General features: G+C 44.6%; 1 protein-coding gene across 1 annotated transcript; it reads left to right on the forward strand.

The window, feature by feature from the left end:
- The first annotated feature begins 902 nt into the window (after positions 1-902).
- LOC117041806 (cytochrome b-c1 complex subunit 1, mitochondrial) lies at positions 903-15,437 on the forward strand. The gene is given in 15 exon segments (XM_033141016.1): positions 903-1,050; positions 3,461-3,601; positions 5,396-5,482; positions 6,253-6,382; positions 8,002-8,162; positions 8,164-8,198; positions 9,090-9,169; positions 9,873-9,988; positions 10,426-10,447; positions 10,450-10,568; positions 11,474-11,634; positions 12,083-12,168; positions 12,643-12,732; positions 12,891-12,965; positions 13,811-15,437. Coding segments are annotated over 15 exon segments (1,443 nt in total). The 5' UTR covers positions 903-975; the 3' UTR covers positions 13,876-15,437.
- The last annotated feature ends 11,716 nt before the right edge of the window (positions 15,438-27,153 follow it).

The following is a 27,153-nucleotide window of genomic DNA, read 5'->3' on the forward strand; positions in this document are numbered from 1 at the left end:
ATGTAATATCTCAGAAGAGGGCATAAAACACTGAGAGGAACAGTGCATATGTTGGGATGGAGCCGATCCACCCTCCTGAAACTTTTTTTGAACGGGTCTGGGGCATGGTGGCGGCGAGGTCAGGGCTGTGGTTGAACTGGCAGAAATGCCATATTGCCCCAACCTCACCATTGCTCTGCCCCCCCCCCCGGCCCCATCCAGGAAAGCAGGAGCAGCACAAGTGTCAGGTTGGTGGCTTCATGGCTCCATCTCACTAAACACAGCCACTACCGAACTCTGAACATCAATGCTCCCTCCACACTGAAACATAATGTTGCAGGTCCCACTGCCTTGAAGAACCTTTTGTGCAACAGGTGGAGGGGGGGCGTTTTAATAATCGTTTTAATATTTTCCCGTTTTGGATTAAAATGAGGATCAAGACATGAATTTTTAGAAGTTTGATTCTATTAATGTTTGAGGGTTTTTTAATGATTGCTTTCCCCGTTTTTAGCTGCTTTTATTTTAGCAGTACAAATGGGTTCTTCTTTTCTTCAGCCTCCCTATCTCTGACTTTTTATGTTTTAAGAGAAAGAATTAAATCTTAGGAAACACGGAAACACATAAGCATGGGGTCAGATTCTGGGCTAGCTTTGAAAGAAACAGCATGGGCTTCCGCCCTCATAGAGATAGGTGATTCGCCAAAAGCATTGCTAGCTCCTCTTGACACACTTCCGGTCTAAAATGGAACAAGTTTTCCACTCGGGCTTCCCATGCGAGGTACTGTATATGCCTCTTCCCTCCAATGACGCGATCTCTCTCGTGACATCCTCTTAATACACACAGTCTCTTTTCGACGTCTACTCTACGGCACCTACCACCTCTGTCCTGCGCATGCGTATGCTTCGCCTCAGCTCTGATTTTTTCCCCCCTCTTCCTCCTCCCGCGCAGGCGCTCTTCTCTCGCCCCCTGCCGAGCTGCCGGGGTTAAGGCGGCAAGATGGCGGCGTCCTCTGTGTGCCGGGCCGCGGGTTGTGTGGCCAGCCGGGCCCTTCTGCGGGGTCCTCACGCTCCGGTGAGTGCCTGACCGGGTGGGCCTCTGACGGGGTGGAAGAGGAGGAGGAAGGGGCGGCGGGTAGAGCGGGGAGAGGACGAAGCGGGGAGTGTGCAGAGCCCGTGGAGAAGCCGCCCGCGAAGGTCACGGCGCCCGTCCAGGCCGCCCATTTCACCAGCCGGGCGAGGCCTGGTGGCTGAGAGCTGCTGGCGATAGAAGCGCAAATCGTGACATTCTACAGATATCGTGGGTTGCAGCCCCCCCAACCTTCACCCCCACCCCTGCTGCTGCTGCTGCTGCTGCTGGGGCGGTGCTCATTTTGACAGCATCGCCACTTACCCTCCCATATCCCCACATTGGCCATGCCCTTTGAGGCAAAAATAAAACGTGCCTCTGAGCACCTGCAGAGAGTTTTCCCTGCGCGCCGAGCAGCCTTTCTAACACTTCATAAGAAGGGGCAGGGTTTCTTTCTGAAGTCAAGCGGTGCAGTTCTTTTTAGGCGTGAAGGACAGATCCTGAAGTTGAGGCTCCAGTACTTTGGCCACCTCATGAGAAGAGAAGACTCCCTGGAAAAGATGGGAAAGATGGAGGGCACAAGGAGAAGGGGACGACAGAGGATGAGATGGTTGGACAGTGTTCTCGAAGCTACTAACATGAGTTTGGCCAAACTGCGAGAGGCAGTGAAGGATAGGCGTGCCTGGCGTGCTCTGGTCCATGGGGTCACGAAGAGTTGGACACCACTGAACGACTGAACAACAACAACAACTGACCACATCTGGCTTGGTAGCGTTCTAGGAACACAGTCCAAAAAAAGAGGAAACATGTTTTCCGAAACGTTTGTGGTGGTAGTCCCAGAGCTCTTAAGTTCATTGTTGGGCCAAAGTGAGACTGGGCAGAAGTTGCCAACTTGCCACCGTTATGCGGATATAAAAATCTCTCCTTTTTTGTTTTTGTGTTGCAAAATAAGCTTCTGATGTGTGCACGTCAGATTTGATAACGGGATAATGGAATTCAGGTCATGGGATAATGGAGTTCAGGTCATTTAATGAAATTTGGGGATGTTTTAATTGTTAAGAGACGTTTCCCAAATGTTTACATTGAATTTAAATAATGAGCTGTCTCTGTCATCAATCTATTTAGAAAGATAAGCATTATTTTGACTTAGTATTTGGGGCAAGTTTAACACCTTTAATGTTCTGCTACAGGTAATTTATATGCTTTGTGGTGTTCATTTGTGTATTTCCCCAAGTGCATTTGCAAAGATTTAATGTATCAATTCACAAGTTTAATTGGAGGAACCTCTGCACCTCATTTTTCACTTTAAAAATGTAGTTTTCAGTACTGAAAGGAAGATTTCATAAGGCATTCTTTTTAGCTAATAGTACAGTGATTGTAAGGGTTAGGGTGGCGCTGTGGTCTAAACCACTGACCCTAGGGTTTGCGGATCAGAAGGTTGGCCGTTCAAATCCCCACGACGACGGGGTGAGCTCCTGTTGCTCGGTCCCAGCTCCTGCCAACCTAGCCGTTTGAAAGCATGAAGTGCAAGTAAATAATCACATCTCTGCTGCCTCCCCCCACGTCCTTCTCCCCTCGTCCCCATGTCCCTTTAAGGAAGTGGGGATGAGCCGCTGTGAAGGGAGAAGGGGCTTCCCCTCCAGCGCCCCCCTCTGTGTTTTTTTAGAGGAGGAAAACCAGGAAATATTTTTTCCTGGTTTTTCCCCTTTAAAAACAAGTGCGTCTTGTGGTCCGGAGCGCCTTATGGACCGAAAAATACGGTATGAAAGATGTAAGTTATAGTGAGATTTATACATTAGAACAATAAATGGGACTGGATGGAGAATTTGTCGTTTTCAGTTTTGTAATTTAGATACTATCTTTAAATAAAGTGGTACCTTGGGTTACATACGCTTCAGGTTACATATGCTTCAGGTTACAAACTCCGCCAACCCAGAAATAACGCTTCAGGTTAAGAACTTGTGCTCTGGCCGTGCAGCAGCAGTGGGAGGTCCCATTAGCTAAAGTGGTGCTTCAGGTTAAGAACAGTTTCAGGTTAAGAACGGACCTCCGGAATGAATTAAGTACGTAACCAGAGGTACCACTGTATTTAAAATTGAGATGATTGAACTAAAATTTATTTTCTGCTGTGTTGGACCCTTATAGGAAGGAATTGGTTAGGTCAGTTAGATACTGGTGATGTAATACTGAAAGCTCCATTCAGGTATATGATGTATGCATATCCCATGGTGTCCTCTTTTTGATCAGAAGTTATTTTTTGTATTAACACTGGGATTTTTTTGGTGGTGGTCACATTTCATCAGGTGGTTTCTGTAACAACATAAAATTGCGTACATGTCTCTGGTGTCTTTATATGACTCTTCGTGTATTTATCTTGTTATATGAATTGTGCTTTTGACAATAAACTTTTCTTTAGCCAGCTTTGTGGAGTTTGACAAGAAGAGGAAGCACTGCATCTTATGCTCAGGTGCTGCATCATATTCCCGAGACGCATGTCACCACTCTAGACAATGGCTTACATGTGGCTTCTGAACAATCTGGCCAGCCTACTTGTACGGTAAGCATAATATGGGGTTCTGAAAATTATTAGAGTCTCTGTTGTTTCAGTTGGGCCCATCTTCAGTTAAGATTTGCTATTTTTTACTGAAGTTTATAACCTGCCATCTTTCTGAGTTTCAAGTTAAAAAGTACTATTTTGAAAAACAGAAAAGAAAATTCTAAAAGATAAATATCAAACTAAATGAAGAGCAAACACTAAATAATTCCTCTCACTGATTCAAAAAAATGTTCTGACTTCAGTGACTCTCCAGGAAAAGGAATTCACAGCTATGAAGCAGCAACATACAATGCATCTCTTTGGACTTTGCTTGCTTGTTCTTTGCTTGTTACTGATCAATGGCAGTGATTCTCAGACTTTATTCTGAAGAATGCTAAGGTTCCTGTGGAATCTTATCTGGGGCTTCTCCATGAGAAGGCCAGAATGACAGGCAAATGTTCCTGAAACATGCCCAGCACAACTGATCTACTCTTCAGTGTATAGGCGTTGAGTGTTTTCTTGGGTTCAGTTACAGGTAGGCCGCCGTGTTGGTCTGCCATAGTCAAAACAAAATAATAAAAAAATTCCTTCCAGTAGCACCTTAGAGACCAACTAAGTTTGTTCTTGGTATGAGCTTTTGTGTGCATGCACTGTGCATGTGTATCTGAAGAAGTGTGCATGCACACAAAAGCTCATACCAAGAACAAACTTAGTTGGTCTCTAAGGTGCTACTGGAAGGAAATTTTTTTTTTATTCTTGGGTTCAGTTTCAGTTTAGGCAGGGCAACAGTGAGGACCAGTTGGCTGAGCCAGTCCATAAAATATGCTTCAGAATCTTCTACAAGGCACACAGGACCTCTGACCTCAGTAGACAAGTCAACGTGGAAAGATTTCTCTCAAGGTTAATGTCTAAAAGCAACTGACCTAGAGTGGTGATAGACATTGTAAGAAGATACAGGAAGAACGTATCTTGGTCATATGAGGTTTGAATGGCTCTGAAAAGTGTATGAAAGGCTAGTGAAAGTAACACAAATTCTGGAGTGTATTATGCTTTTGACACCCCATTGGCATATTTACTGGTTTCTGCCCATTATAGCCTTCAAATATTCTTCAAAAGCAGCCCTGTTTTAGGACTTATTATAATGGCCACTTCATAGTTTTAAAGGCAGTTTGCTGCTACAGAAAGGAATTGCTCTTCTTACTAAAACACTCTTCTATAATGTAACTCTGGCTTACTTGGAGTACCCTAAGGCCACGGAGTAGAATAAATAACTTCAGCCAGATTGCTAGAAATAGAGACACCTTTATAGTTCTAATAAGCTATACCTGCACACAAGCCATTCCTAGGCATAAAATAATAAAATGCAATATATGACAATATTTTAAAAGCCTTTGCTGCATATAATCAGTGGGATAAAAATCAAGATTTTAAGAGCCTAAGATAATGAAGAGGTCTTAATCTGGCATGAAAACAGCCATAAGGAAGGTGGCAGGCAAGCATCTTTGTGGTGGCTATTCCACACCAGGGGTGCCACCGCTGAGGAGGCTTTAGAACCAAACCCCTGTTGTACTTTCGGTTCCAATTATGCTTTGAACAAGTTCAATTAGTAGAAAGGCTCTGCCTCAGTAAGAAAAGCCTCTGTAAACTATAAAATACAGGGAGTAATAGAGATTTAAGAGTGTAATTGTCATTCTCTGTGTAGTGGAAATTGTAGGTAAGCTACTGCTTTCTGTGTACTCTGTTTTAATAGCAGACAAATGTCTAGAAAATTGGTCTAATATGTAATGTATTTACTCACTGTTTCTTTTTTGTCAGGTTGGGGTGTGGATCGGAGTGGGAAGCCGCTATGAAACTGAGAAGAACAATGGAGTTGGCAACTTTGTGGAACACCTGGCTTTCAAGGTGAGGTGACAAGTTATTCTCTTCTCAATATCTTCTATATATTTTTGGAGAGTTGTTTGTCTGTTCACTATGCATTTGGAGACCAAATTTTGCATGATCTTTACTTAGTTCACGGAGCAGGCTTTTGTCTTGTTTGGATACAGCTGATTGGCATTTTGAATCCTGCTAGCCCTGTCAGCTAGAGTTCTGTTAAGCCAGGATCTTTCAGTCAGAATCCTTAGGATCTTAGCAGCCTGCTCTCCTTCCTCCTTCCCTAAACTTGATATTACATCTGATCCTTTATATCACAGTCCACAAACAAACCAACATCAAAGATACATACTTTTGCTTTAATGCCTTTTACAGACCAGTATAACTGGAATTCACACTTTTCCTTGTTTGTTTTTTAGTATATCATGAGATATTTCTCATATTCCACTTCGTTGAGAAGAAAGAATAAAAATTTAATAAAGTGATGTCCTTTGTGTGGTGAATATTATTTGTACATATCCTCATGCAGGGAGAACTTGTGTTTACCACATCAGAGTGAATTCTTAGCATTTTTAAGGCATTCTGAAAGAGACTACTGTACTTTTAAAAGATTTTTTTTAAAAAATTACTTAAGACAAATGCTCTGAGGCAGCATTTTGTGACAGTGTTGAGTTGAATTTGTATTCTGTTGTGCAATTTGAGAGTTTCCACATATGTTAAAAATTCTAGTGCTTCAGCTACTGATAGGTACTCATTATGCCCCCAGATATCCAATTGTTTGTCTATCTGTATTTCTTTAGGGTACAAAGAAACGCCCTGGTCCTGAATTTGAAAAGGAAGTTGAGAGCATGGGTGCACATCTCAATAGTTACACCTCTCGTGAGCAGACTGCCTTCTTCATGAAAGCGTTAGCCAAAGATTTGCCCAAAGGTAGTGCCATTGGGTTGTGTTATTTTGCACTTGAGAATTTGGGAGGCGGGGATATTGCTTTCTTTGCATTTGTGTTTAATTAGCTATCAAAGGACAAAACAAATCCACAGGGTTTTTGTAGGCTATATTTTAATTGCACTTCCACACAAAATAATGGCTTTTGATTTAAGCCAATTTCAGTCAGCAGGAAGCAATTTTCCACATGATAACAATGCATTAACCACTTGGCAGCCTGTATGTTGTGGTTTCCTGAAGGAAATTGCCCAGGGCTGGACAAATGGTTGCTTTATTTCTGTCAAGAAGCAATTGCTTTCAGATGGCCAAAATTGGCCACAATAATCCCAGCAGTTATCAAAAGATGTAAAATTGTGCTGCCTTGGCAGAAATTTCACTCTTTGATTATTTCACAAAATGCTAGTTGCATAGACCACCTACCCTATATGCTAGCAAAAGCTTTGTAGTTTAAGCACTTGAACTGTTCATTCAGGTCCACATAACAGCAACTGAGATGTAAACCCAAATGAGATGTTGGATTTTGGGAGGTGTAGGGATGGAGAATAATAGAAGCAGGGGAAGTATAAAACCAGCAGGATGGAGAAGAATGCTAAAAACAGGCAGGAAATAAGATGGAGGATGTGTTCTATTTGTCATCAGTGGGGGGTTGGCTGTGTGGTAGCTTATGATGATGCCATAAATGCTGTATGCCGGTAGCAGTGTTAGAAACGGAGATATGAAAGCTAGGAGCTAAATGGCACCTTAAACCTAGGTTATGGGCACAACAACAGAATGTCTAGACATGCTTTTTAATAACAAAAATACAAAGCTGAAAATGAATGAACTGCAGCTAAAATATCATGTTCATTTTTCACATACTCTAGTCCTTCCCCTTCCCACCCCCCAAATACTCTTAAGAGGGTCTCTTCTCCAGTCTTAAGAGAGTAGCTGGAAGTGGGGAGGCAGGAAAAGGTCCTCCTTTCCTTCCATTCTGCAGTTTTAATCTGAAATTTTGACAGTACTGTGCCCAGAGCTCAGAAACTGCTTGCTCTAATGAAATTTCCTGGTGCAAAATGTTCCTAGAACAATGGGAGTTTCGAACACCGGCCAGTGGTTCCCACTTGGTGGTCTGTGGATCCCAGGGTGCCTTTGGCACATACCCATCAAATGTCCAGAACATCCCATTTTGGGGGGCTGTCCTCTCATGTGAAGAGCATAGCACCTGAAAATATGTGAGATTGCAGTGTCCCAAAACACATGTTTGGGGCACCATGCTCTCGCACAGGTCATGTGACTCATGCAGGAGCACAGCCCAGAAGATGCACGCCCAGTTTTGCACTGGGAGATGTTGGCGGGGGGAGGGGAATGGTGGCACCATTCACATACTAGAAACAGCAGAGACATCCACATTTTCAAAAGTAAAGTCCATGGCTTGGCTTTTGAAAAACAGAAGAGTTGCAGTTATTAGCTAATTGGGAACCACTGCTCTGTGCTTTATCTGTGTGCAAGTTCCTTCTTGCCCAAGAATGTCTAGTTGTCTTCTCCATTCAGTTTGGCAAGAAAATATGTCTAAAGTAGCATTTCACTTCCCACCACCCCCACCCCTTTTTCTTTTCTTTTTTTAGCAATTGAGATTCTGGCTGATGTAGTGCAGAACAGCAGCTATGAGGATTCCCAGATGAAAGGAGCGGAATGTCATCCTTCAGAAATGCAAGAACTTGATGGCAACTTGTCCCATGTCGTCTTTGATTACCTTCACGCTACAGCTTATCAAGGCACTGCTTTGAAGTCGGACTGTTGAAGGAACAACAGAAAATGCAAAGTAAGGAGAGCTTATTTCCTGGCTAATAAAGCACATCTGAAATTATTTCCCCTCCACTGCTAGTTTATATTTTATGGAGGTTCTTGTTTGAAGTAAATAACTGAAATAAATGGTAAGGTGTATCCTACAATACATAAGGTATCAAGGGCCTTAACAAAAGCAAAGAGAAGGTGTGTATTTACATGGCGAGCATAGGATACTTTATACCAGGTTAGACCGTTTGTCTGCTTAGCTCAATATTATTGACACTGATTGACAACAGCTCTCCAGGGTTTCATGCAGGTGACAGTCTTTGTCCTACATGGAGATGCTGGAGATTGAACCTGGGACTTCCTGCATTATTTTAACGGATGTTGAAAAGAAGAGGGATAATGTCTTTTCAACAACAGGACTAAAAGCTTAACATACCAAACTTTAGAAAGAAGTTGCAATTGAAAGCAGATCAGTAGTGCAAGATGTTACCAAGGACTTGACAGTCTGTATTTTACAACTTTTATTAAGAATTGCTCAGTGTTGTTCCCGTTTTCCAAATAAAGCACTCTAGGTGAGGAAGAGTGGCTTGTCTAATACTTCCCCTTCTGAGCAGAGATCCATATTGGCATCTCTTCAGGTCCAAGTCCAGTGAAATGATTCTCATGCTAATATCCATGTGACTGAGACATCGATACAATCTGTGCACAGTTATACATATTTTAGAACCATTGTTTTTTTTATTTAAAAAAAACAGGAATTAAGTGTCCTGAGCAAGTTTGATTGCAGCTACTATCTGTTAGGAAGGAAAGGTAGGGTCTCCAGAGTGCTTAACATAGGAATGCTTGAATTGCAGTGGTGTAAAAACTGCACAAGAAACTCATCTCTGCATATTTAATGTATTTTTTGTATTTTCATTAGGCATTTGTCCCGTGCAAATATAACAGAATATGTTGAGACTCACTACAAAGCCCCTCGCATGGTCCTGGCAGCTGCTGGAGGTTGGTACTAGTTTACTGTTAGGAATAACTCACATTTCTTAGACTGGCCTGATGTACAATTTTATACCAATGTCAATAGGATTACAGTAGGGGCCAGCATAGAGCAGATGGCAAAATATCTCAAGTCAGATCAGCCCATCAAAGGCAAGCTTTAAGAGGGAAATCAAACAACTTCCCCTGGTGGTACTTGCAGTTCCTTTATTTCACTGGCCTTTGTCAGAATCTTTTTTGAATGTTTTCTGGAAGTACACACTACACCCTGTATATGCTTAACAATTGATCAAGGAAGCTTAGAAACAAGACTTGGCTAAATCATATTCCATGTCTTTTGAGGTCCATGTTATGATTTTTCCTGCTAGGACAGCATAGTGAAAATGAAATCAATAGGGCCTAAACTAACAGATAGGCATGTTTTCTTTTTTTCCAGTTTCACATGAAAGCAGATAAAATGTTTTATGTAGTAATAGACATTTCAGTAGATAGACTTGGTGAATAAATTTTCATTGGGGTGGGAGAATTAACTTTCCTGTGACAATATGCACTGCGTAAACTTCTGCTAAAATACTTTTGCCCAAAGAGCTACCGGAGAATAAGATTTTAACATGTTATGCAGCTGCCAAACAACAAGAAATTTATTTTTTGTATTCTTTCTTGAAAACAGAAGCCATTGTATTGTTGTCACTCCTTTTGCTTTCTTTACCAGGGGTCAGCCACAAAGAAGTCGTGGACCTTGCCAAGCAGCATTTTGGCAATGTTCCCTATCAATACAAGGAAGACACAATCCCCATTCCTCGGTACTGCCGCTTCACTGGGAGTGAGGTAGAGTCTTAAATACTTGGCATCCTCAACAAGCAGAGAGTGGATCTCAGGAAGTGTCAGTTTCACTTAGGCAGTTCTTAATAGTGATAAAATAGTTTGCCGACTCCTTTTTAGCAAAATTGTATTCTAGCCTTGAATTCACCTCCCCAGAATATAGCCTCCCTCTCTCCATTTTTTGGTCAAAACCCTCTTTTTGGACAAACTATTGTAAGAGGCTGCCCTGTATTTATACATATTTTGAAGCTGAAAACACAAGTTTAGGATTGGAGTGTGCAGGCACAAAGATCCTGCATACGGACTCCTGTGCCTCCCTATTGTTTAAATGTGCTCTGCCCTCTTTTGTCTATCAGCAATATGTGGTGAGAGAGAAGAGTGCACGTGATCTCACAGTCCACTCCTGAAACCTGAACTCATTTCTCATGTGTGTGTTTTTCCAGATCAGAGTCAGAGATGATGGTATGCTTTGGCTCATGTTGCTATTGCAGTGGAGGGGCCAGGCTGGGCCAATCCAGACAATATTCCCCTTCTGGTAGCTAATGCAGTCATTGGGCGATACGATATTACTTTTGGTGGTGGCAAGGTAAGTTCCTATGGGACTGGGATATCTATTTTGTATGTTGGCAAAATTATACAGCATTTTGCAGTTTTAGGTAGATGAACCCATAGTGTGAAAATGTGGCCTTAATTTGATGTTGTGTTTGAGTTAGTTGCACATGAGTTAAAATAGCAAAGTTCAGGTAGACCATCATCATCTATATCTATTACTTGTACCCCGCTCATCTGGCCGGACCTCCCCAGCCACTCTGGCCAGCTTCCAACAGGATATTAAAAACACAATAAAACATCAGACATTAAAAACTTCCCTAAACAGGGCTGCCTTTAAATTATCAGATCACCAAGCATTGTTCCAGATTTGCTAGGCTTGTCTGATGCTTCCACTGTATCTGTCATAAAGGAATGCCAAATCTGTTAAAACTGTCTAGAGGCATATAGAAACCCCAGGCTCAGCCCTTACTATCTCCAATTGATCTGCTTCTGGTTAGGGTAATTGAAAATAAGACAAGTGAGACAATGGTCTCGTTCATTATAAGGCACCTCCTTGTATTTCGTCTGGTTTTTAAAAAAAGCAAAAAACCAGCAACAACAAGTGCCCCAAATTTGGGGGGTGGAGAGAGCAGTGACTGCACTGCACTGCAACATGAAACTGCATACTGAGTGAGGAAAGGACTTGGGATTCTCACATGGCAAGTTTGAAACGATCTCCAAAGCAGTAATTGCCAGGCTAGCCCCTTTGGTTTTCTGACTTACGTTCTCATAGAATCTGTGCAATTGAGAACAGTCTCTGTCACAGAGTGCAGGTGGTTTTCATCCACAGTCACAGTGGTCTATGGTGTCTGGGTTTTCTGCTTCCTTAATTTTAACTTCTTGGTGGGTTTGGTGGGCAAACCAGATGGCCATAACTGGTCATAATTATTTTACCTACAGAATCAGTCGAGCAGGCTGGCTAGAATTGCTGTGGAAAACAAGCTGTGTCAAAGTTTCCAACCCTTCAACACTTGCTACTCTGACACAGGTCTGTTCGGTCTCTATTTTGTTTCTGATGCTTTGAATATTGAAGATACACTGCACTTTGCCCAGGGTGAATGGTGAGTATGAGCTCGTTGCCAGCTCTGTTCCTACAAAACTTGCACTGCAGGGGAGTCAGTACATTGAGTTAGCTTTACAAATACTAGGTGTAGGCAGTGCTTCACAATGTTTCTCACTGCAACCCATCTATGACACGTGCAAATCTCTCGGGGCCATAGGTATTGAAAATGTCAATTAAGCCTATTAAGGAAGAAGCATCCGTTACATGTGTTATATAGAAAAGAATATGAATAACATTGAGGGCTGATATACAGACATCACCTCATTCAGAATATTAACTCATTTGTCCATGTTTGTGCTGCGTTTTGATCACTTCTTATATGGTCTGCACCTCTCAGGTTTTGTCTACTGATTAGTAACCATAGTAAGCCTATGAAAACATGAAATGCAGAGTCGCCTAAAAGTGGTTGGCATTTGATTAACATTTCCCCTCTGCTTCCTGTGCAGGATGCGCCTCTGTACCAGTGTGACTGACAGTGAGGTGAAGAGAGCCAAAAACATTGTTCGTAACACTCTGACGGCTCAACTGGATGGTATGATTTACAAAAAAAAAAAAAAAAGTTGGGTAGTTCCTGCTTTGCACTTTCTGAGTGGATATTTGAATGTTTCTCCAGGTCCCTGACTCTCACTTGGACGTAAAGCCCAAGCTATTTAACGTCTATAAATTCTAGTAAGCTTTTTCCTGTGATCTGTCCATTGTGTGCAACTTCTGGAGCAGGAAGGCTACTGTTGTTAATGCAATTATCTGTGCCCGTCATAAACGACAGTCTTCCTTCTGCTCCCTTTTGTCTTTATCACTTGGCTCAGATTTTGAGCTTCCTAGATGAGACCCATTTGTCTCCATGATGGAAAATAAGTAAAATGAATTTCTAAAAAGAGCATATAACAGGGCCTGTTAAATGTAAGTTCGCAACAGGTGCTGCTTGCATAGTCTTATATAATGTTCTTTACATCTTAAAACACAGCTTAAAGTTTCCACTGACAAGTGACTAATTCATATGTTCCAGGTACCACTCCTGTATGTGAGAATATTGGAAGCCATCTGCTGAACTACGGACGCCGGATATCTCTGGCAGAATGGGATTCCAGAATCTCTGTGGGTATCATTGTTAAACGGAAGGAGAAGTTAAATATACTTGCATTTCTGGAACATAATAACAAGTCCTTGGCTAGCAGTCTGCTGGGTAGTGGCAAGTAATGCCTCCGACTTTATTGATTGAAGTGTATTCTCTGCTTTTCTCTGACACTTCTAGGCGGGTTGATGCAGCAACAATTCGGGAAGTCTGCAGCAAATATCTCTATGACAAATGCCCAGCTGTTGCAGCAGTTGGTAAGTGGTTATGCCTTGTATGTTTTCGTCTTCTTGGGAGATGAAAAAGAACAGGACATAAATGGTAGCTGCTTTCATTAGAAACCTTAGTTTGGGGGGGGGTGGAGGGTGTTTCATAACACCTTTTGGCCTTTATTAGGCTTCATCTCTGAGCTGCTTCAGATTAGCCATGCCAAATTAGTCACCTGCTGCATTTGGTGAATCAGGTTCGATCTGAGCACTTGAGGCAGTAGCAAGTCTGCACGCCACCCTTTTTACATCTCCCGTTACGAGGGAGCTACGATTTTAACCAAGTAGGGCTCTGGCATCATTTGTAAAATGTTTCATTTGGGTTCAGTTTCATTTATACAATGCTAGCAGGTGGGCTGGCTCGTTGTAGCAGCATTCCTGCATCTTTGACTGTCAGCCAAAGAAACGCTTCCCTTGGAAAACCTGCCTGAACAGCTTGGTTACTTAAAGGAGCTGGTGATTCCTCCATCGCACACTGCAGTCATTAAAGTTTCCACCTAAGTCTCCAAAGCAAAGCTCTTTTGAAGGGGCTTTCCAGACAAAACTGGGAGTCTATAAAATCCCCTCAAACACCATATTGTCTGAGACTTGGATTTTGCCCTGTTGTTGAATCAAACATCTACTATGGGGATTTGGGCTCTGAGGAGCCTAGGACAGAGAGACACATTGTTACAATTGATCTTAAGTCTTTCATAGCCGTCGGGTAAGACTAGCTCTGCTTTAGTTGATTTAAGACCATAATAGTTTTAGTGTGGATTAGAGAGGAGCGGGACAGCAGTGACGCCAGATGTTTTCTTGACTGTTTTTTCAAATGACCAACTCTCTTGCTCTCTCAGGTCCCATTGAACAACTTCCGGACTACAACCGTATCCGCAGCGCCATGTACTGGCTCCGTTTCTAGGCTGTGTTGTATGCAGAATGGAAGCGAGGCAGCGAGGGTAACCAAGGGCCCTCCCCTCTGGGTCTGTTCTTGTGGGTTTCTTGTGTGCCAGTGGCAAGATGGGCTCCATGATTGCTGTACAAACATTCTTCTTTATCGTTGTGTAAGAGGTGCGTCCCAGAGAGCTAAATAAATTAAATTTAAATGGATTTGGCATCCAGTGTTTATGGCTAAATTGCAATGGAAGTGACTCATGGGGGCTGAGGGCATTTTTCTTCATCTTTCCAAGAAGGGTGCACTTTTACCGTTTAAATCTTGCTTACACTTGTCTCCAGTATCGTTTAACCCTCGCAACAGCCTCTTTAAAAACTTTTGTGACCTGCGGTTTGCTTTAGCCTGTGAAAGGAGTTCACAGGGAAGGAAAGGGGGAAGCCTTAAGCAAGCAGGAATCAGTGTTTTTGCCTTAGTGGGAAACTGTGAGGTTTCATTCTGGTTTTTTGCACCAAATAGGCAGGAAGAAGGAGAAGGTGGCATGTGGATACATGGATTTCTACTTCCGCTGCCCCTTTCTCTGCTACTAGAGGAAAGGAAGCACTTCTTTCCTTTTACCTGGGGAGCAGAGTGGTGGTGTGATGTTTTTCTCCCGTGCTTTTAAAAATAAATATTGTTCTATGGCCCTCAGCTGTGTTCCCAGAGCAGTTTACACAAATAATAAGATTGTTCCATTTCCACATTTAAAAGTTTTTTTAAAAAAATCCTCTCATAATATATATATTTAAATATGCATTTGCTCCAAGAACTTAAACTTAGATACACATTTTGAGAAAAACTACTAAGAATTGTCACAACATTCAGAGCAGTATGGAATCTAGTGGGTGATGAAGCAGCAAGCCATACATTAGTTTTAGCAGTACACAGATTGGGATAGTTCACTTAGGAATTTGCAACTATCAAATCATCAATATTTTTTTACCCTCACAGTGGACTTATTCAGTGGCTTTGCATTTGGTGGTTTGTTTTGACTAGATGGCAGTCCACATGTTGGGAGAGGGGGTTATTCATGTATTGATTATGTGGATCAAAGGGTGCAAACCTCCAAATTCATTATCTTTCGTATGCTAGGAATATGCAGAACATGTATTTCTAAAAGCCAAGCTTATCTTGCGCCTTTTAAATCCCACAGTGAATCCAGCAAAGTTTCTCCACAAGGTGGCACTAGTTTATTACTTTTAAACTCTTGCAGCGCAGTCACTGTTAATGTTTTATTCTTGGGTTACGTATCCTTGGAAGTTCCATTTCATTTCTAGACGTTGCCCTGACAAGTGGGTTTAGAAATAATGTCAAAGCTTCCAGGAGTTAGTCATAGGACTTGAGATTAATCCAATAAATAAACCATTTGTGCCGAATCTGGGTGTTTATTTACAATCGGTGTCTGAACCTTTGGTTTATTAGGCAAGTTTGAAATTGTTAAAGTGTTCTTGCTGTAATTTGTACTGAAACTCTCATTGCAAGCTCTGGCTCGTTGAATCTGCTGCTAAACACCTAAAAACTAACTTCCAGGGCCAATAAACCATTCCACCTTAGTTTATGGGTATAATTTTGCCTTAATCCTTTTTTCTCCCAGTTGACATGTTCCATTACAGCATCTTTCTTGTGCAGCACTAGGTGAACAAAATGCATGGCCATACGTATGGTCTCAGAGCTGAGGTGGAGGAGTGGACCAGTCATTTTATAGCTGTCAGGATAACTCCTACCTTCCCTTAGGCCTCCTGACATAATATTAAGACAGGGGAGGTTAATTTGGGGGGTGTTGGAGGGCCCCATTAGCTCATGATTAAGGGCCACATGTTAAAGTAGGTGTGACCTTTTTTAAAAAGGGGGGACATTTGGGGGGAAATTGGGTGGGGGTATAGTAACAAACCTTTTGGCATTACGGCAGGAGACTAGCAAGTGTGTTTGGGAATCTATTTTTTTAAAGAATAATTAAAAATGGATTAATTTTTGGCCACAAGAAACCTTTTGGCACTACAGCAGGAGACTATTGAGTGTACGCAGCACGAGGTATGACTGTATTGCTATCTGTCTTCAGAACACAGTACAGAGGTAACATTTTATATTTGATTGCAAGAATGTAGCACACACAGTACACCCTGTTCAGCTTTAACCAGCCACGGTTTGCATAATTTCCAACACATGCTAGCTTGAATTTTGTGGCCTTACACTGCTCACCAGCCTAATGCAAGTAACATGGCTTGAATTCACCACCTAGCAACTGCATAAATCTGAGTTGGGGATGCAGAGGGGTTGCTACTGGGGACATGCTGACATAGAAATGCAGGCTTGCTTCCTTCTCTCAGTTTGCAATGGAATCTTGCCTGGAGCCTTATTGGGGGCTTGCATTTTGATCATCCCTTAGTGCAGTGTTTTTCAACCACTGTTCCGCGGCACACTAGTGTGCCGCGAGATGTTGCCTGGTGTGCCGTGGGAAAAATTGAAAAATTACTTTATATATAGTCAATATAGGCACAGAGTTAATTTTTTTTTAACATTTTCTAATGGTGGTGTGCCTCGTGATTTTTTTCATGAAACAAGTGTGCCTTTGCCCAAAAAAGGTTGAAAAACACTGCCTTAGTGGGTTGCTGAGTCACTGGGTCGCCAAGTACTTGCTCTTGCTGGTTCAAGAATTCAGCGCCCGGAGGAGACGAAACTTTAAACTGGCTGGCACACCGCTTCTGCTAAATGAGCCACCCAATTCAGCTGTTCCGTTCATTCAGGGACAGCTTTTATCTGAATGAATCTCAGATTTGGAAAAGGGCACGTTCAAACCCTTGCATAACTACTCTACCTTGCATACTTTTCTTCCACTGCTTCTTGAAAAACATGAGGCCACCTGCTTTCTCCTGCACACCTTTTCTTTTCTGCCTCTTGTTTGGAACAGTCGCACGGGGGACAAAAGAGGGGAAGAAATGCTCTATGGGACAGGAGGGGACTTTTTCACAAAAATTATAAATGGCTGCTTGAGTGACTTATTTGATCCCTCCTGCAGACAATGCAGGATTGTTCCTGCGATGAAATCTGTGAAGCTTTGAACCTAGGTAGTTTTCTACCATCAGGTGTTTTCTCCAAACAATGGCTTTCTAACAGTATATTAACACAATCTAAACTGTGGTTCTTTGATCCAAACCTAGCAAGCCTCCCGCTGTACTCTGAAAATTGTGCAGGTACATCAAGTGGTACCTTTTGACCGATCCGTTCATTGTATCCCTTCAGCTTCTTAGCTTGCTGCTCCTTACGCACTTGTGTGCTAATAGCACTGTGGGAAAGAACAGCAAATCTGTTGTCCTCCAGATGGTGCTGAACTTCCCGAGCCCGGATAATTGGCCAGTTGTCTACTTTAGATGGGGCTGTGCTCTCCTTGGAACAGCAGGTTCATACTTTAGGCATGCTCCTGGATCCATCTTTGTTGCTGGAGGTCCAAGTGACCTCTGCCTACGAGTCCCTTCTACTAGCTTCAGCTGGTAAGACTGCTGCAGTCGTTTCTGGACCATGATAGCCTTACCACTGTCATCCATGCGCTGGTAACCTCCAGGCTGGATTAATTGCAATGCGCTCTATGTGGAGCTGCCCTTGAAGTTCGTTCAGAAGCTGCAGCTGGTGCAAAATGTGGTGGCAAGATATCACTAATGTGGTATCCTGCTATTGAAAGAATGGCATTGGCTGACCTATCCCAGGATAGGATCAATGTGCTGGTTTGGGGGTACAAACCCCTATAAAGCTTAAGACTGGGATGCCTTAAAGATCATATCATCCCTTATATACCCAATTGATCGCTACACTTTGCAGGTGAGGGTCTCCCGCAGATACCATTGTATCAGGAGGTCCATTCTGCACCAATTGGGAATTGGGCATTTAGTGTTGTGGAGTTTACCCTTTCTAACTCCCCTTGAACATTAGACAGATGCTTAAGACCTTCCACTCCCAGCAAGCCTCTGAAGTTGAGATCTGCATCTGCACTGGGATTGTTTTAAGCAGTTTTTAGAGTTCATCCCTTGTTTGCCACCCTGGTCTCCTTTGGGAGGAAGGGTAGGCTATAAATTTAACAGAAAGTAAATAAATAAAAAACCTCCTCTTTAGAGCAGTCAAGAAAACACAAGCTGGAAAACAGGAGATCAGGGCAAGCATTCCTCCAACTGCTTGCTGGGGGAACTCCCAATCCCTGGTTTAGCTCATTGTTTCAACTTGTTTTCAGGGTGAATGGTTTTACAGGGGTTGTAATTGAAGTGCTTTCAGCTCCCAGGTCTACAATGGAAGTTGTAAGGTAGGATGTGCAGGGAGTCTTTCCCCTTTAGAACAAGCTGCTCCTTTGATATGTGAGAAGTACCTGCTTGGAATTCTCATCTCTTGCCAAGTGCCACTCCATAGCAGCCAATTGTCTGTAATTGCCTCACCTGAATTAAATTACCACCCCCTCCCCACTTGGGAATAGCTGTTGATGCTCATCGTATCTACAAAGCGCTGCTTGTCCTCAAGGAACCCTTCCATCACAAAAAGCTGCCTGAGATTAAATGAGAAGGGCTGTCGCTCAGCACCCTTCTGGCTGCGTTGGATCTACTCCACTCGCCCATATTCTTAATTTGATTGGTACAGGGGAGAGCTGCCCCTGCCTTGGATAGCAGGGGGTAGAATGCAACACAAACCTGAAACACATTAGCATGCGCACAGTGGCTCAGTGTGTATTGGTAATGCCCAGTGAAATAATTGCACCTCCTAAGTTTGTGGGCATTGTGCAGGAGGCAACAGGCGGACTTTGCTGCCGCTGTAGTTACATATATCCTTGACATTGTGGGGGTTGGACTAGTCAGGGTTTCCCAACCTTGGGTCTCCAGCTGGCTTTGGACTACAATCCCCATCATCCCTGACCACTGGTTCTGCTAGCTAGGGATCATGGGAGCTGGAGTCCAAAAACAGCTGGAGACCCAAGGTTGGGAAACCCTGGACTAGATGACCCTCATGCTGCCATCCAACTCTCTTTGAACCAAGGGAAGGGCCTATTCTGCAGCAGCAGCTCAGCTATGGAATGTCCTCCCCCCTGAAATGTGACTGGTGCGGATGCGATAAGCATCTATCTGGCAAGTATGGGGAAGAATGTAGGAAATGGTGCCCATGAAACCCATTTCAACAAGGATTCAGGAAACCACTGCTTTAAATGTGTGGCATGGATGTGATTGTTACAAGTGGAAGATGATTTTGTAGCATCTGGTGTACACTAATATTCAGGATGAATCAAAAGCTTGAGGCCTTTTGCTATGTATCTATAGATCAATACCAATCTCTCTAGTGCTCTCTCTCTCTTTCTCTTCCAACCTTTCCCCCTTTTGTTGGTACTAAAGCACTTACTACCACTAGCATTCTCCCCCAGCTCTGATCTGCAACATTAACAAATGGCAGAAGAGGGAGCATCTGGGCTTCTTAATATCAAAATATTTCCCTGTACTGGCAGGCAGGGTCACTGCTTCCTTTGTGTATGTAGACTCCAGATGTGCAGGGTTTGGCAGCGACATTTATTGGATGCAAACATTTCCCAGCATGACTTCGTGTGCAGTTGTGTCAGTGACCTCACAGTTAACGGCTGTGAGATCTGATCTAACCACCGTACATTTGTAGCTTATGCTCCCAGACAGAGCCGTCTCATCCATAGAGGCCGGTGGCGCGGCGCGCCAGGGCGCAGGGCACCCCAGGGGCGCCCCCGTGAGCCCGCCGGCATACCGGGCTCCCCTTCCCCAACCCGCCCCCGCCCCCATGGGCAGGCAGGCACTCGCGCGCCGGCGGGCGGGCGGGCTGTAAGCCGGTCGCCCTCGCCTCCCGGAGCCCCAGCTGGAGCGCTGAAGCGGCGCGGGGCTTTGCGCAACCTTCCAGCACTCCAGCTGGGGCTCTGGGAGGCGAGGGCGACCGGCTTACAGCCCCCCCCCGCCGGCTTGCAGCCCGCCCTCCCGCCGGTGCGCGAGCGCCCGTCCGCCCGCCCCTCATCCTCCGCCCGCCGGAGCGCGGGCGCCCGCTCCAACGCCACGCCTCTCATCCCCCGCTCGCCCACCCCCCCTCCCGAGGGGCGGCCAGCGCGGGAGGGAGGCGGGCGGAGAGGCGGCAGGCTGGGGGCGCCGAGGGATCGCTGCGCCAGGGCGGCAGATCCCTCTAAGACGGGCCTGCTCCCAGACCTTTTCCTTGCTACAACCAGCACTTGGGCATTAATGGGAAAAGATCCTAAAACAGATTTGTGGGGGGGGGGGAGGAGAGAGACAGAACGAGAAAGGGGTTAATGAATACTTGGCAAGGACAGGTGCCAGGCCTTTTCAGCAGGCCTGGAAAACCCCAAGCAGTGCCCACACCCTGGCTATGCAACCAGATGTGCTGCCCTTGGAACAGCTGAGCTGGGTGGCACAGTTGCCTATTTGGGAGGAGATATGAGGTCATCTCGGATGGGGCTTTATATGGGAGGGGTTCCCATAGTGACAGACGGAGGTTCACCTTAGTAAGGGACAGGGTGGGTAAAGTTCTCATTTTTCCATCTTCTCTGGAGCAGGCATTCATCCAAAACACTGCAAAAATCAACAGAACCAGCCTTGAAGGGAAGAACACCCAGGGCAAGCTGCATCACGCCAGCTGCACAAAGAAGTGCTCCCTGGTCCCAGCACAAGCGTATCGGTGCTGGGCTCCATGGGCTGTGCACAGATTGCGTCTTTTTCTTCTTCTTCTGGGTTGCAAGCCTGATCCCTTGTAGAATAAACTGGGCTGGATTTGCAGGGAAGGCTCACTGTTGGACAGAGAGCTCTTCCATTAGTCAACAGGCTGCTTGCCGATGTGAAAGATGGTGATAGCAGCAGCGCTGCAAGTCAACTGGGCTTCTCACTGGGGGGAATCTGCCATTTCCCATGCCCATGACCTGCAAAGCAAACAATCGGTGTAAAAAATGTGGAGCCAGCAAAGGAGCTGTAATTTTGGCTGGGTGCTGTTGCTGTGCTGCAAAGGAGCATGTGCCGATGATGTGTGAAAGGGCAGGATGCAGGAAATCTCTAGCAGAGAGAGAGTTCTTCTGCAAGTTATAATACTGTTACAAAGGTTGTATGCCACTCCTAATCTCTGCCAAGCAGTAGCAAGATTCCAGAGGGTTCCAGGATTGTATTTCCATTGGCAAAATTGAGACACAGTGGAGCCCTGTTTCTTTAAGAAATTTGGTTTCTTGTACACATATTTACACCTGGAGTTTTCAATGGGGGGGGTGCAGAACATTTATGTTCCAAGAGTGTTTCTTCTTGCCATTCTCATAGCTTCAGTGAGCTTGGATCTAGAGCAGCAGTCAGTCATGTCTCCCGATTTCTCGGTGCAGCCACCTCCAGCCAGCCCTATGATGGCCTTCCCCACTTCCTCCTCCTTGTTCAAGAAACAGAGGCGAGAGGAGGCTGGGGTCTCTCCCACCCTCTGAAGGAAGCTGATGCTATTCCTCCTGTACTTTAGAAAACAGCCTTCTCAAATGTATGCAAATATAATCAAACTTATATTCCACCTTCCCTCCAAGGAGATAACACTCCCCCTCCCCATTTTATCCAACAACCCTGTAATGTAGAGTAGGTTGAGAAAGAGTGACTGATCTAAGGCAGTGATGATACACTGGGCTAGAGATTTTGGGTATAATATTCAAGTTTCATCATGGGAAAAGTTGTGGAGAGAGGAAATATAATTTACTGCATGCTGTTCGTTGAAAGAAAATTATAGAAGAAGAAGAAGAGTTTGGATTTGATATCCCGCTTTTCACTACCCGAAGGAGTCTCAAAGCGGCTAACATTCTCCTCCCCCCCCCCACACAACAAACACTCTGTGAGGTGAGTGGGGCTGAGAGACTTCAGAGAAGTGTGACTAGCCCAAGGTCACCCAGCAGCTGCATGTGGAGGAGTGGAGACGCGAACCCGGTTCCCCAGATAACGCGTCTACCGCTCTTAACCACTACACCACACTGGCTCACACTACATATGAATATTATGTATTGTTGGTACTTAACACCAAGTAGGATTGCAAAAATGTATAAAACAAAATCAAATTTATGTTGGAAATGCAAAGAGAAGGAAGGTACTTTTTACCACACGTGGTGGTCATGCTTAAAGGTAAAGGATTTCTGGGAAATGATTTATAATGAATTGAAGAAAATGTTTAACAACACATTTGTTAAAAAACCAGAAGCCTTTCTGTTAGGTATAACAGGTGAAGAACTACCAAGAGAAGATAAAAGACTTTTTATGTATGCAACTGCGGCAGCAAGAACACTACTAACCCAGAAATGGAAAGAAGGAGAATTACCAACAAAGGAAGAATGGCAGATGAAACTGATGGAGTATGCAGAAATGGAAAGACTGACAAGGAAGATCAGAAACCAAGAAGATGAAGTATTTGCTAGAGACTGGAGTAAATTTGTAGTTTACTTAAAAAAAAACCCCACTGAAAACAGTTAAAATCATTGGTAGCGTTGTAATGACATTTGTAATGTGAAATTGATTATGATAATTAGAGATATATAATAGTTGGATAAATAGTAAAATATGCAGAAAACTATAATAGAACCCATGGGAGGGAGGGAAGGAGGTCCGAAGGTTCAGAAAACCTTGTATTTTAATGTTTGAAGTGGTTAGAGATAAAATGTATAAAAATGTGAAAATCTAATAAAAAATATTTTTTAAAAAAAGAGGAAGAGTGACTGATCCAAAGCCATGCGGTGAGTTTCATGATTGGTCAGCCTCTCTAAACTAAATAGTAACAAAAGCTGCAACCTTTCCTCATAGGGGAGTTTGAGAACTCTCAAGGGGATGCCATCCAATTCCAGCAATTTGTCCATTTCTATTTTGCCTATTAGGCTGAGTGCCTCTGTTCCTCCAACTCCCACCCTGCAAAAGTCAGTTCAGGCAGTGGGATCCACCTGGTGAAAGCAGAATCCATTCTGCTGGTGCTGGGGCAGGGGTGGCTGTTAAATGGAATTGTCTCCCTCACCGGATGTGATATTTGCTGTGTTTATAAAGCACAAACCCAGATGGAATGTCCATAAAAGAGGATTTTGTGTACAGGGAGAGGAGGAGGAGGAGAGGACCAGGCTCATGATTTTTTGAGCCTTCCTCAAATCTGCTTTCCCACAGCAGGGCTGAGGACATAGAGGGCATGGGTGCGGGCTCCCAAAAAGCTATAAATATGCCTCTTAGCAGCTAGCCTCCAGTGAAAACATGGGGCTATGCCAGGGCTTGGTTGTAGCATCTGAAAAGCAGGCTAGTGTCATGGCACCAGGCATGAATAGCCAGGGGTTGTTTTGCTCAAATAAGGCAATTGACTCACACGGAGCAGGACCCAGGGAAAAGCTCCAGATTCCCAGGCTCCTAACCAGTAAGTCACGACGGCTATGTTCTTCCTCCAGTGACAGAGGCAGCATATATTATTAATATGCCATACAATGCCAAGATGGCATCTTGCAGGTTCAACACAGGCACTGTGAGAACAGGGTGCTGAACTTGAAGGACCCGTGGCCTGATTCAGCTCTTCCTATGCAATTAAGTACTGTACATCTTCAGCTCTCTCCCCACTTCCACTTTGAATGCTTCCTCCCAGAGTGCTCTTTCATTCCTTCTCCCACCTCGTCAAGTCCTCATTGCTCCACCCATTCCATCTACTCTCTTTCCTCATCGCTCTCACAGCACATTGCGCATCTTCACCCATTCTGGAAGTGAAGCGTGGAGCTGCAGATAAATCGATGCTCACTTGACCAGTTCAAACGCCTGCCAGTAGGGGGCACAACAATGTGATTGATGATGCACTCTCCTTGTTAAAATGTCTTCTACTTTCGAGAGGACCCACATGCATCACTGCAGTGGGTGTGCTTTTGGAGGGTGGGTGGAAGAACATAGATTCCAAAGTCTGAGAAATAAAAATATAAGGCTAACATTGTTGCACAAACCAACAGCTGTTGCTTCAAACCTGGAAGGGCTGTGGCTGAGTGGCAGAGTGCATGGTTTGCACACCAAAGGAGAGACCTCCATTTGAAACCTGGGAGAGCTGCTGCCAGTTGGTCAACAGTCCTGAGCTAGATAGACCTATGGGCTGACTTGGTATAAGGCAGGTTCCTCTGTTTCCCTGGGTAAAAGGTGATCTTAGAACTTTTAATGTTAAGCTATAGGGAAACCTTGGTAGACTGAGAAACTCCTAACCTGTTCCAGCCTGTACATCATGGCATGCAGCCTGCCTGCCTCTCCTTGCCACCAACTTCTATCCCATAATCCTATGGCAACAGAGATAGGAAGTATCACTCCTGTTCCAATCCATCCATAAAATAACCCCATGTTACTGCACAAAACAGGAGTGTATGCACACGGACCTGGTGAATTCTCTTGTGTTTATAGTGGATTCCAAACCAGTCATGGGATTTCTACTCTGCCCAGGAAAAATGTGTGACTGGCTGCCCCGACCCACTTGCTTCTCAGATTGCCTGTTGTGAACCTGGGAAGGGTCTGCTGGAGACTCCAGAGCAGAGAAAAGGAACTTATGACCTTCCAGATGTTGCAGGACTACAGCTCCCTTCATCCCTGACCATTCACCATGAATCCCGGGGCTAATGGGAGTTGGAGTCCAGCAACACCTGGAGGACCACAGCAGGCTCTCCACCCCTGCTCCAGGGATGGATGGACACTCTGCTAGAGAAGTAGGATTCGGGGGAAGGCAGAGCATGAAGCAGCCCATCCAGGAGTGTGTATGTGAGAGAGTGTCTCCACTCTGGGCAGTCCTATTCTGTTTGATTTTAGCTGCGGCTGGGTTTTTAGCATAACCATATGGCTAAGTGTTCCTGGAGGCAGTGGGAGGACGATTTGGCTCGCGCAGCATAAATATGAGCTGACCTACTGTTCGTAACTTTTCAAAGGCAGAGAAGTCTGAAGCTGTCGGCAGCCAGATGCAGGGTCCCTCCCCCATCGCCTCTGTTCAAAGAGATCCCTGCAGAACTTTTGCCAAGGTCTCCTTAACCCACCAACCCCCTCTGCTAGGTTTGTGAGCTGCAAAGGGAGAAACCCCCCCTTCTTGGCTCACACAGCCTAGCTGCTTTCTCCATTAAATGCACTTGTGATACTCTTTTTTTTTCTTTTTCTTTTTGTATATACAGTTGGCCAAGTGCAACATCCAGTTTGGCCTGCTATAGCTACCGGTCTGCCTGAGGACAGGGTCTTCTTTGGCGCCGTGGGAGAGAGAGAGAGAGAACTCTGGCTTGTGGGCATCTTTGAGGTTGAAATGGAGAAGGGAGCGATAGATTGATGGGGGATGTCACACTGATGGTCAGAGAGCAAATGAGCACAAGTTCAACTGGTTGGTAAGCCTGACTCTTGTTTGTTTCCTTCCCCTGCAGCACTTGGCACGATCCTCTTTGTTGCGGCCATCTGGATTTGCTTTACAAGATGTATGACTTGCCTTTAACAGACATCTCCGGCACAATGCATGAGGCGCGCTTGTCCTCTCTGCTTGCTTCTGGTGATAATGCAGGCTAATCCATCCGGGGTGTTGATTGAAGGTTTTTGTCAATGGGATGCCTGGGAATAGACTGACCATTGGGTCCCATCTAGCAACAATGGGTGGAATTCAACACCACACTAAGTTGAAGTTCCTTAGCAGACTACAAGTGGTGCTAGCGAAATGGGTTGTGGAAGAGAAGGAGCTGGAAGTCAGCATGGCTCTCGTGGCTGGTTGCTGTAGCTCCAATACTTCCTGCTGCACAACAAGCTTCATCTAATGCAACTGTTCCACTGCATTTTCATATAATATAAAGTGTGGATGTGAGCAGTTCTTCTTCTTTGGAGATCATTCGTTGTCTTCCATGAATAACGGTCTTAACAGTGAGTCTGTAGGTGACTGTGGAGGCCAATTCTGGATCCACACATCCTTCCGCAGTTGGGGACATAGGTTTCTAGGTGGGAGTTGATCACAATGAGGATTTGCCAAATGTGCCTTCCTCTTAGCTTGTTTCTCCCTTTTGTCCTGAGTTTGTGCTTCTTCGAAGTCCATGACGCCTTTGGTAGGGGCTGTTCTCCAGTTGGAGCGCTCGCAGGCCAGTGTTTCCCAGTTGTCGGTGTTTATACTACATTTTTAAAGATCTGCCTTAAAAGTGTCTTTAAACCTCTTTTGTTGTCCACCAGCATTACACTTTCCATTCTTAAGTTGGGAATAGAGTGGTATCCTTCACTGCACTTGAGGGCAGTAGGTTGACCGAATGGTACACACAATTTAGCCCTCCGGACACCTGACCACTGCTACCTGCCCTCCAGCTTCTGTTCCCTGAGGCAGCTGTCTCCCTCTTGTCTAATGGAAGAGCCGGCTCTCATCAGTCTTGCATATCTTTAATTCTTTTACTGTAGTTTGTGAACCAGCTGCTTTCCTTTGCATATGCTTATGCCTTGACCTTTGCAAAAGGTGCTGAACCGGAAAGCTGCTGATTACACTGAAGATGCAGCACTCCTTGAGCGCATGCCTTGCAAAAGTTTCAACATGCACTTAAGCTCTTTGTTCCAGACAAAGTCTCCTAGAGCAAGGAAGCAGAGTGATGGATCGCAAAGAATGAGCCACTACAAAGATGTGGACTTTGCTATGTCAGCTCTGGGGGCCAGCTGCTAGATGAGACCCGGGTGCTGTGACTCAGAACCGAGGAGGTTGTTGAGTCATGCATTGCGGATGCTCAACCACAGCCCACCCAAACCTGAGCGAACCCTTCAGGGATTCAGTCTGGGGAAAGATCAAAGAAGCTGGATGCAGTCAATTTCAGAGAGATTCAGAGATAATATATTTTTCTGTACCTCAGACCTGTTTTATTGCTAGCCCCGCTCTCTGCTGCTCTTCCTGTGGAAAGGTGACAGTACGGTGAGGGTAGATGGACACTGGCTGAATCCTTCTGAAATGAGAGAGTCAGGCCGAGGTGGGGTGGGGATTCAGAGCAAGGGAGCAAATTTTGTGCAGTATAATCTCCCAGCCTCATCAGCCACCCCCAAGCCATTTATTTTAGATTAAAAGGCTGCATCGTCAACATGCATCTTCCTCTTCAAAGCATTTCAGGGCAATGCCGCAGATCCCATTCCATCCTGTACCGGCCACTCAGGGCCGCTTCCCAAAGCACATTTTGTCCTTGGAATCTGTTTCTGAGAACACAACAAGCACAGATCATGTCAATTGCAAAAGGCACCCTCATATCAGGCCTTCCTTCCAAACATGTTACATTTTCAAATAATTTTTTAAAAAGAATAT

The sequence above is a fragment of the Lacerta agilis genome, chromosome 2 (genome assembly GCF_009819535.1).
Source record: "Lacerta agilis isolate rLacAgi1 chromosome 2, rLacAgi1.pri, whole genome shotgun sequence".
NCBI lineage: Eukaryota > Metazoa > Chordata > Lepidosauria > Squamata > Lacertidae > Lacerta > Lacerta agilis.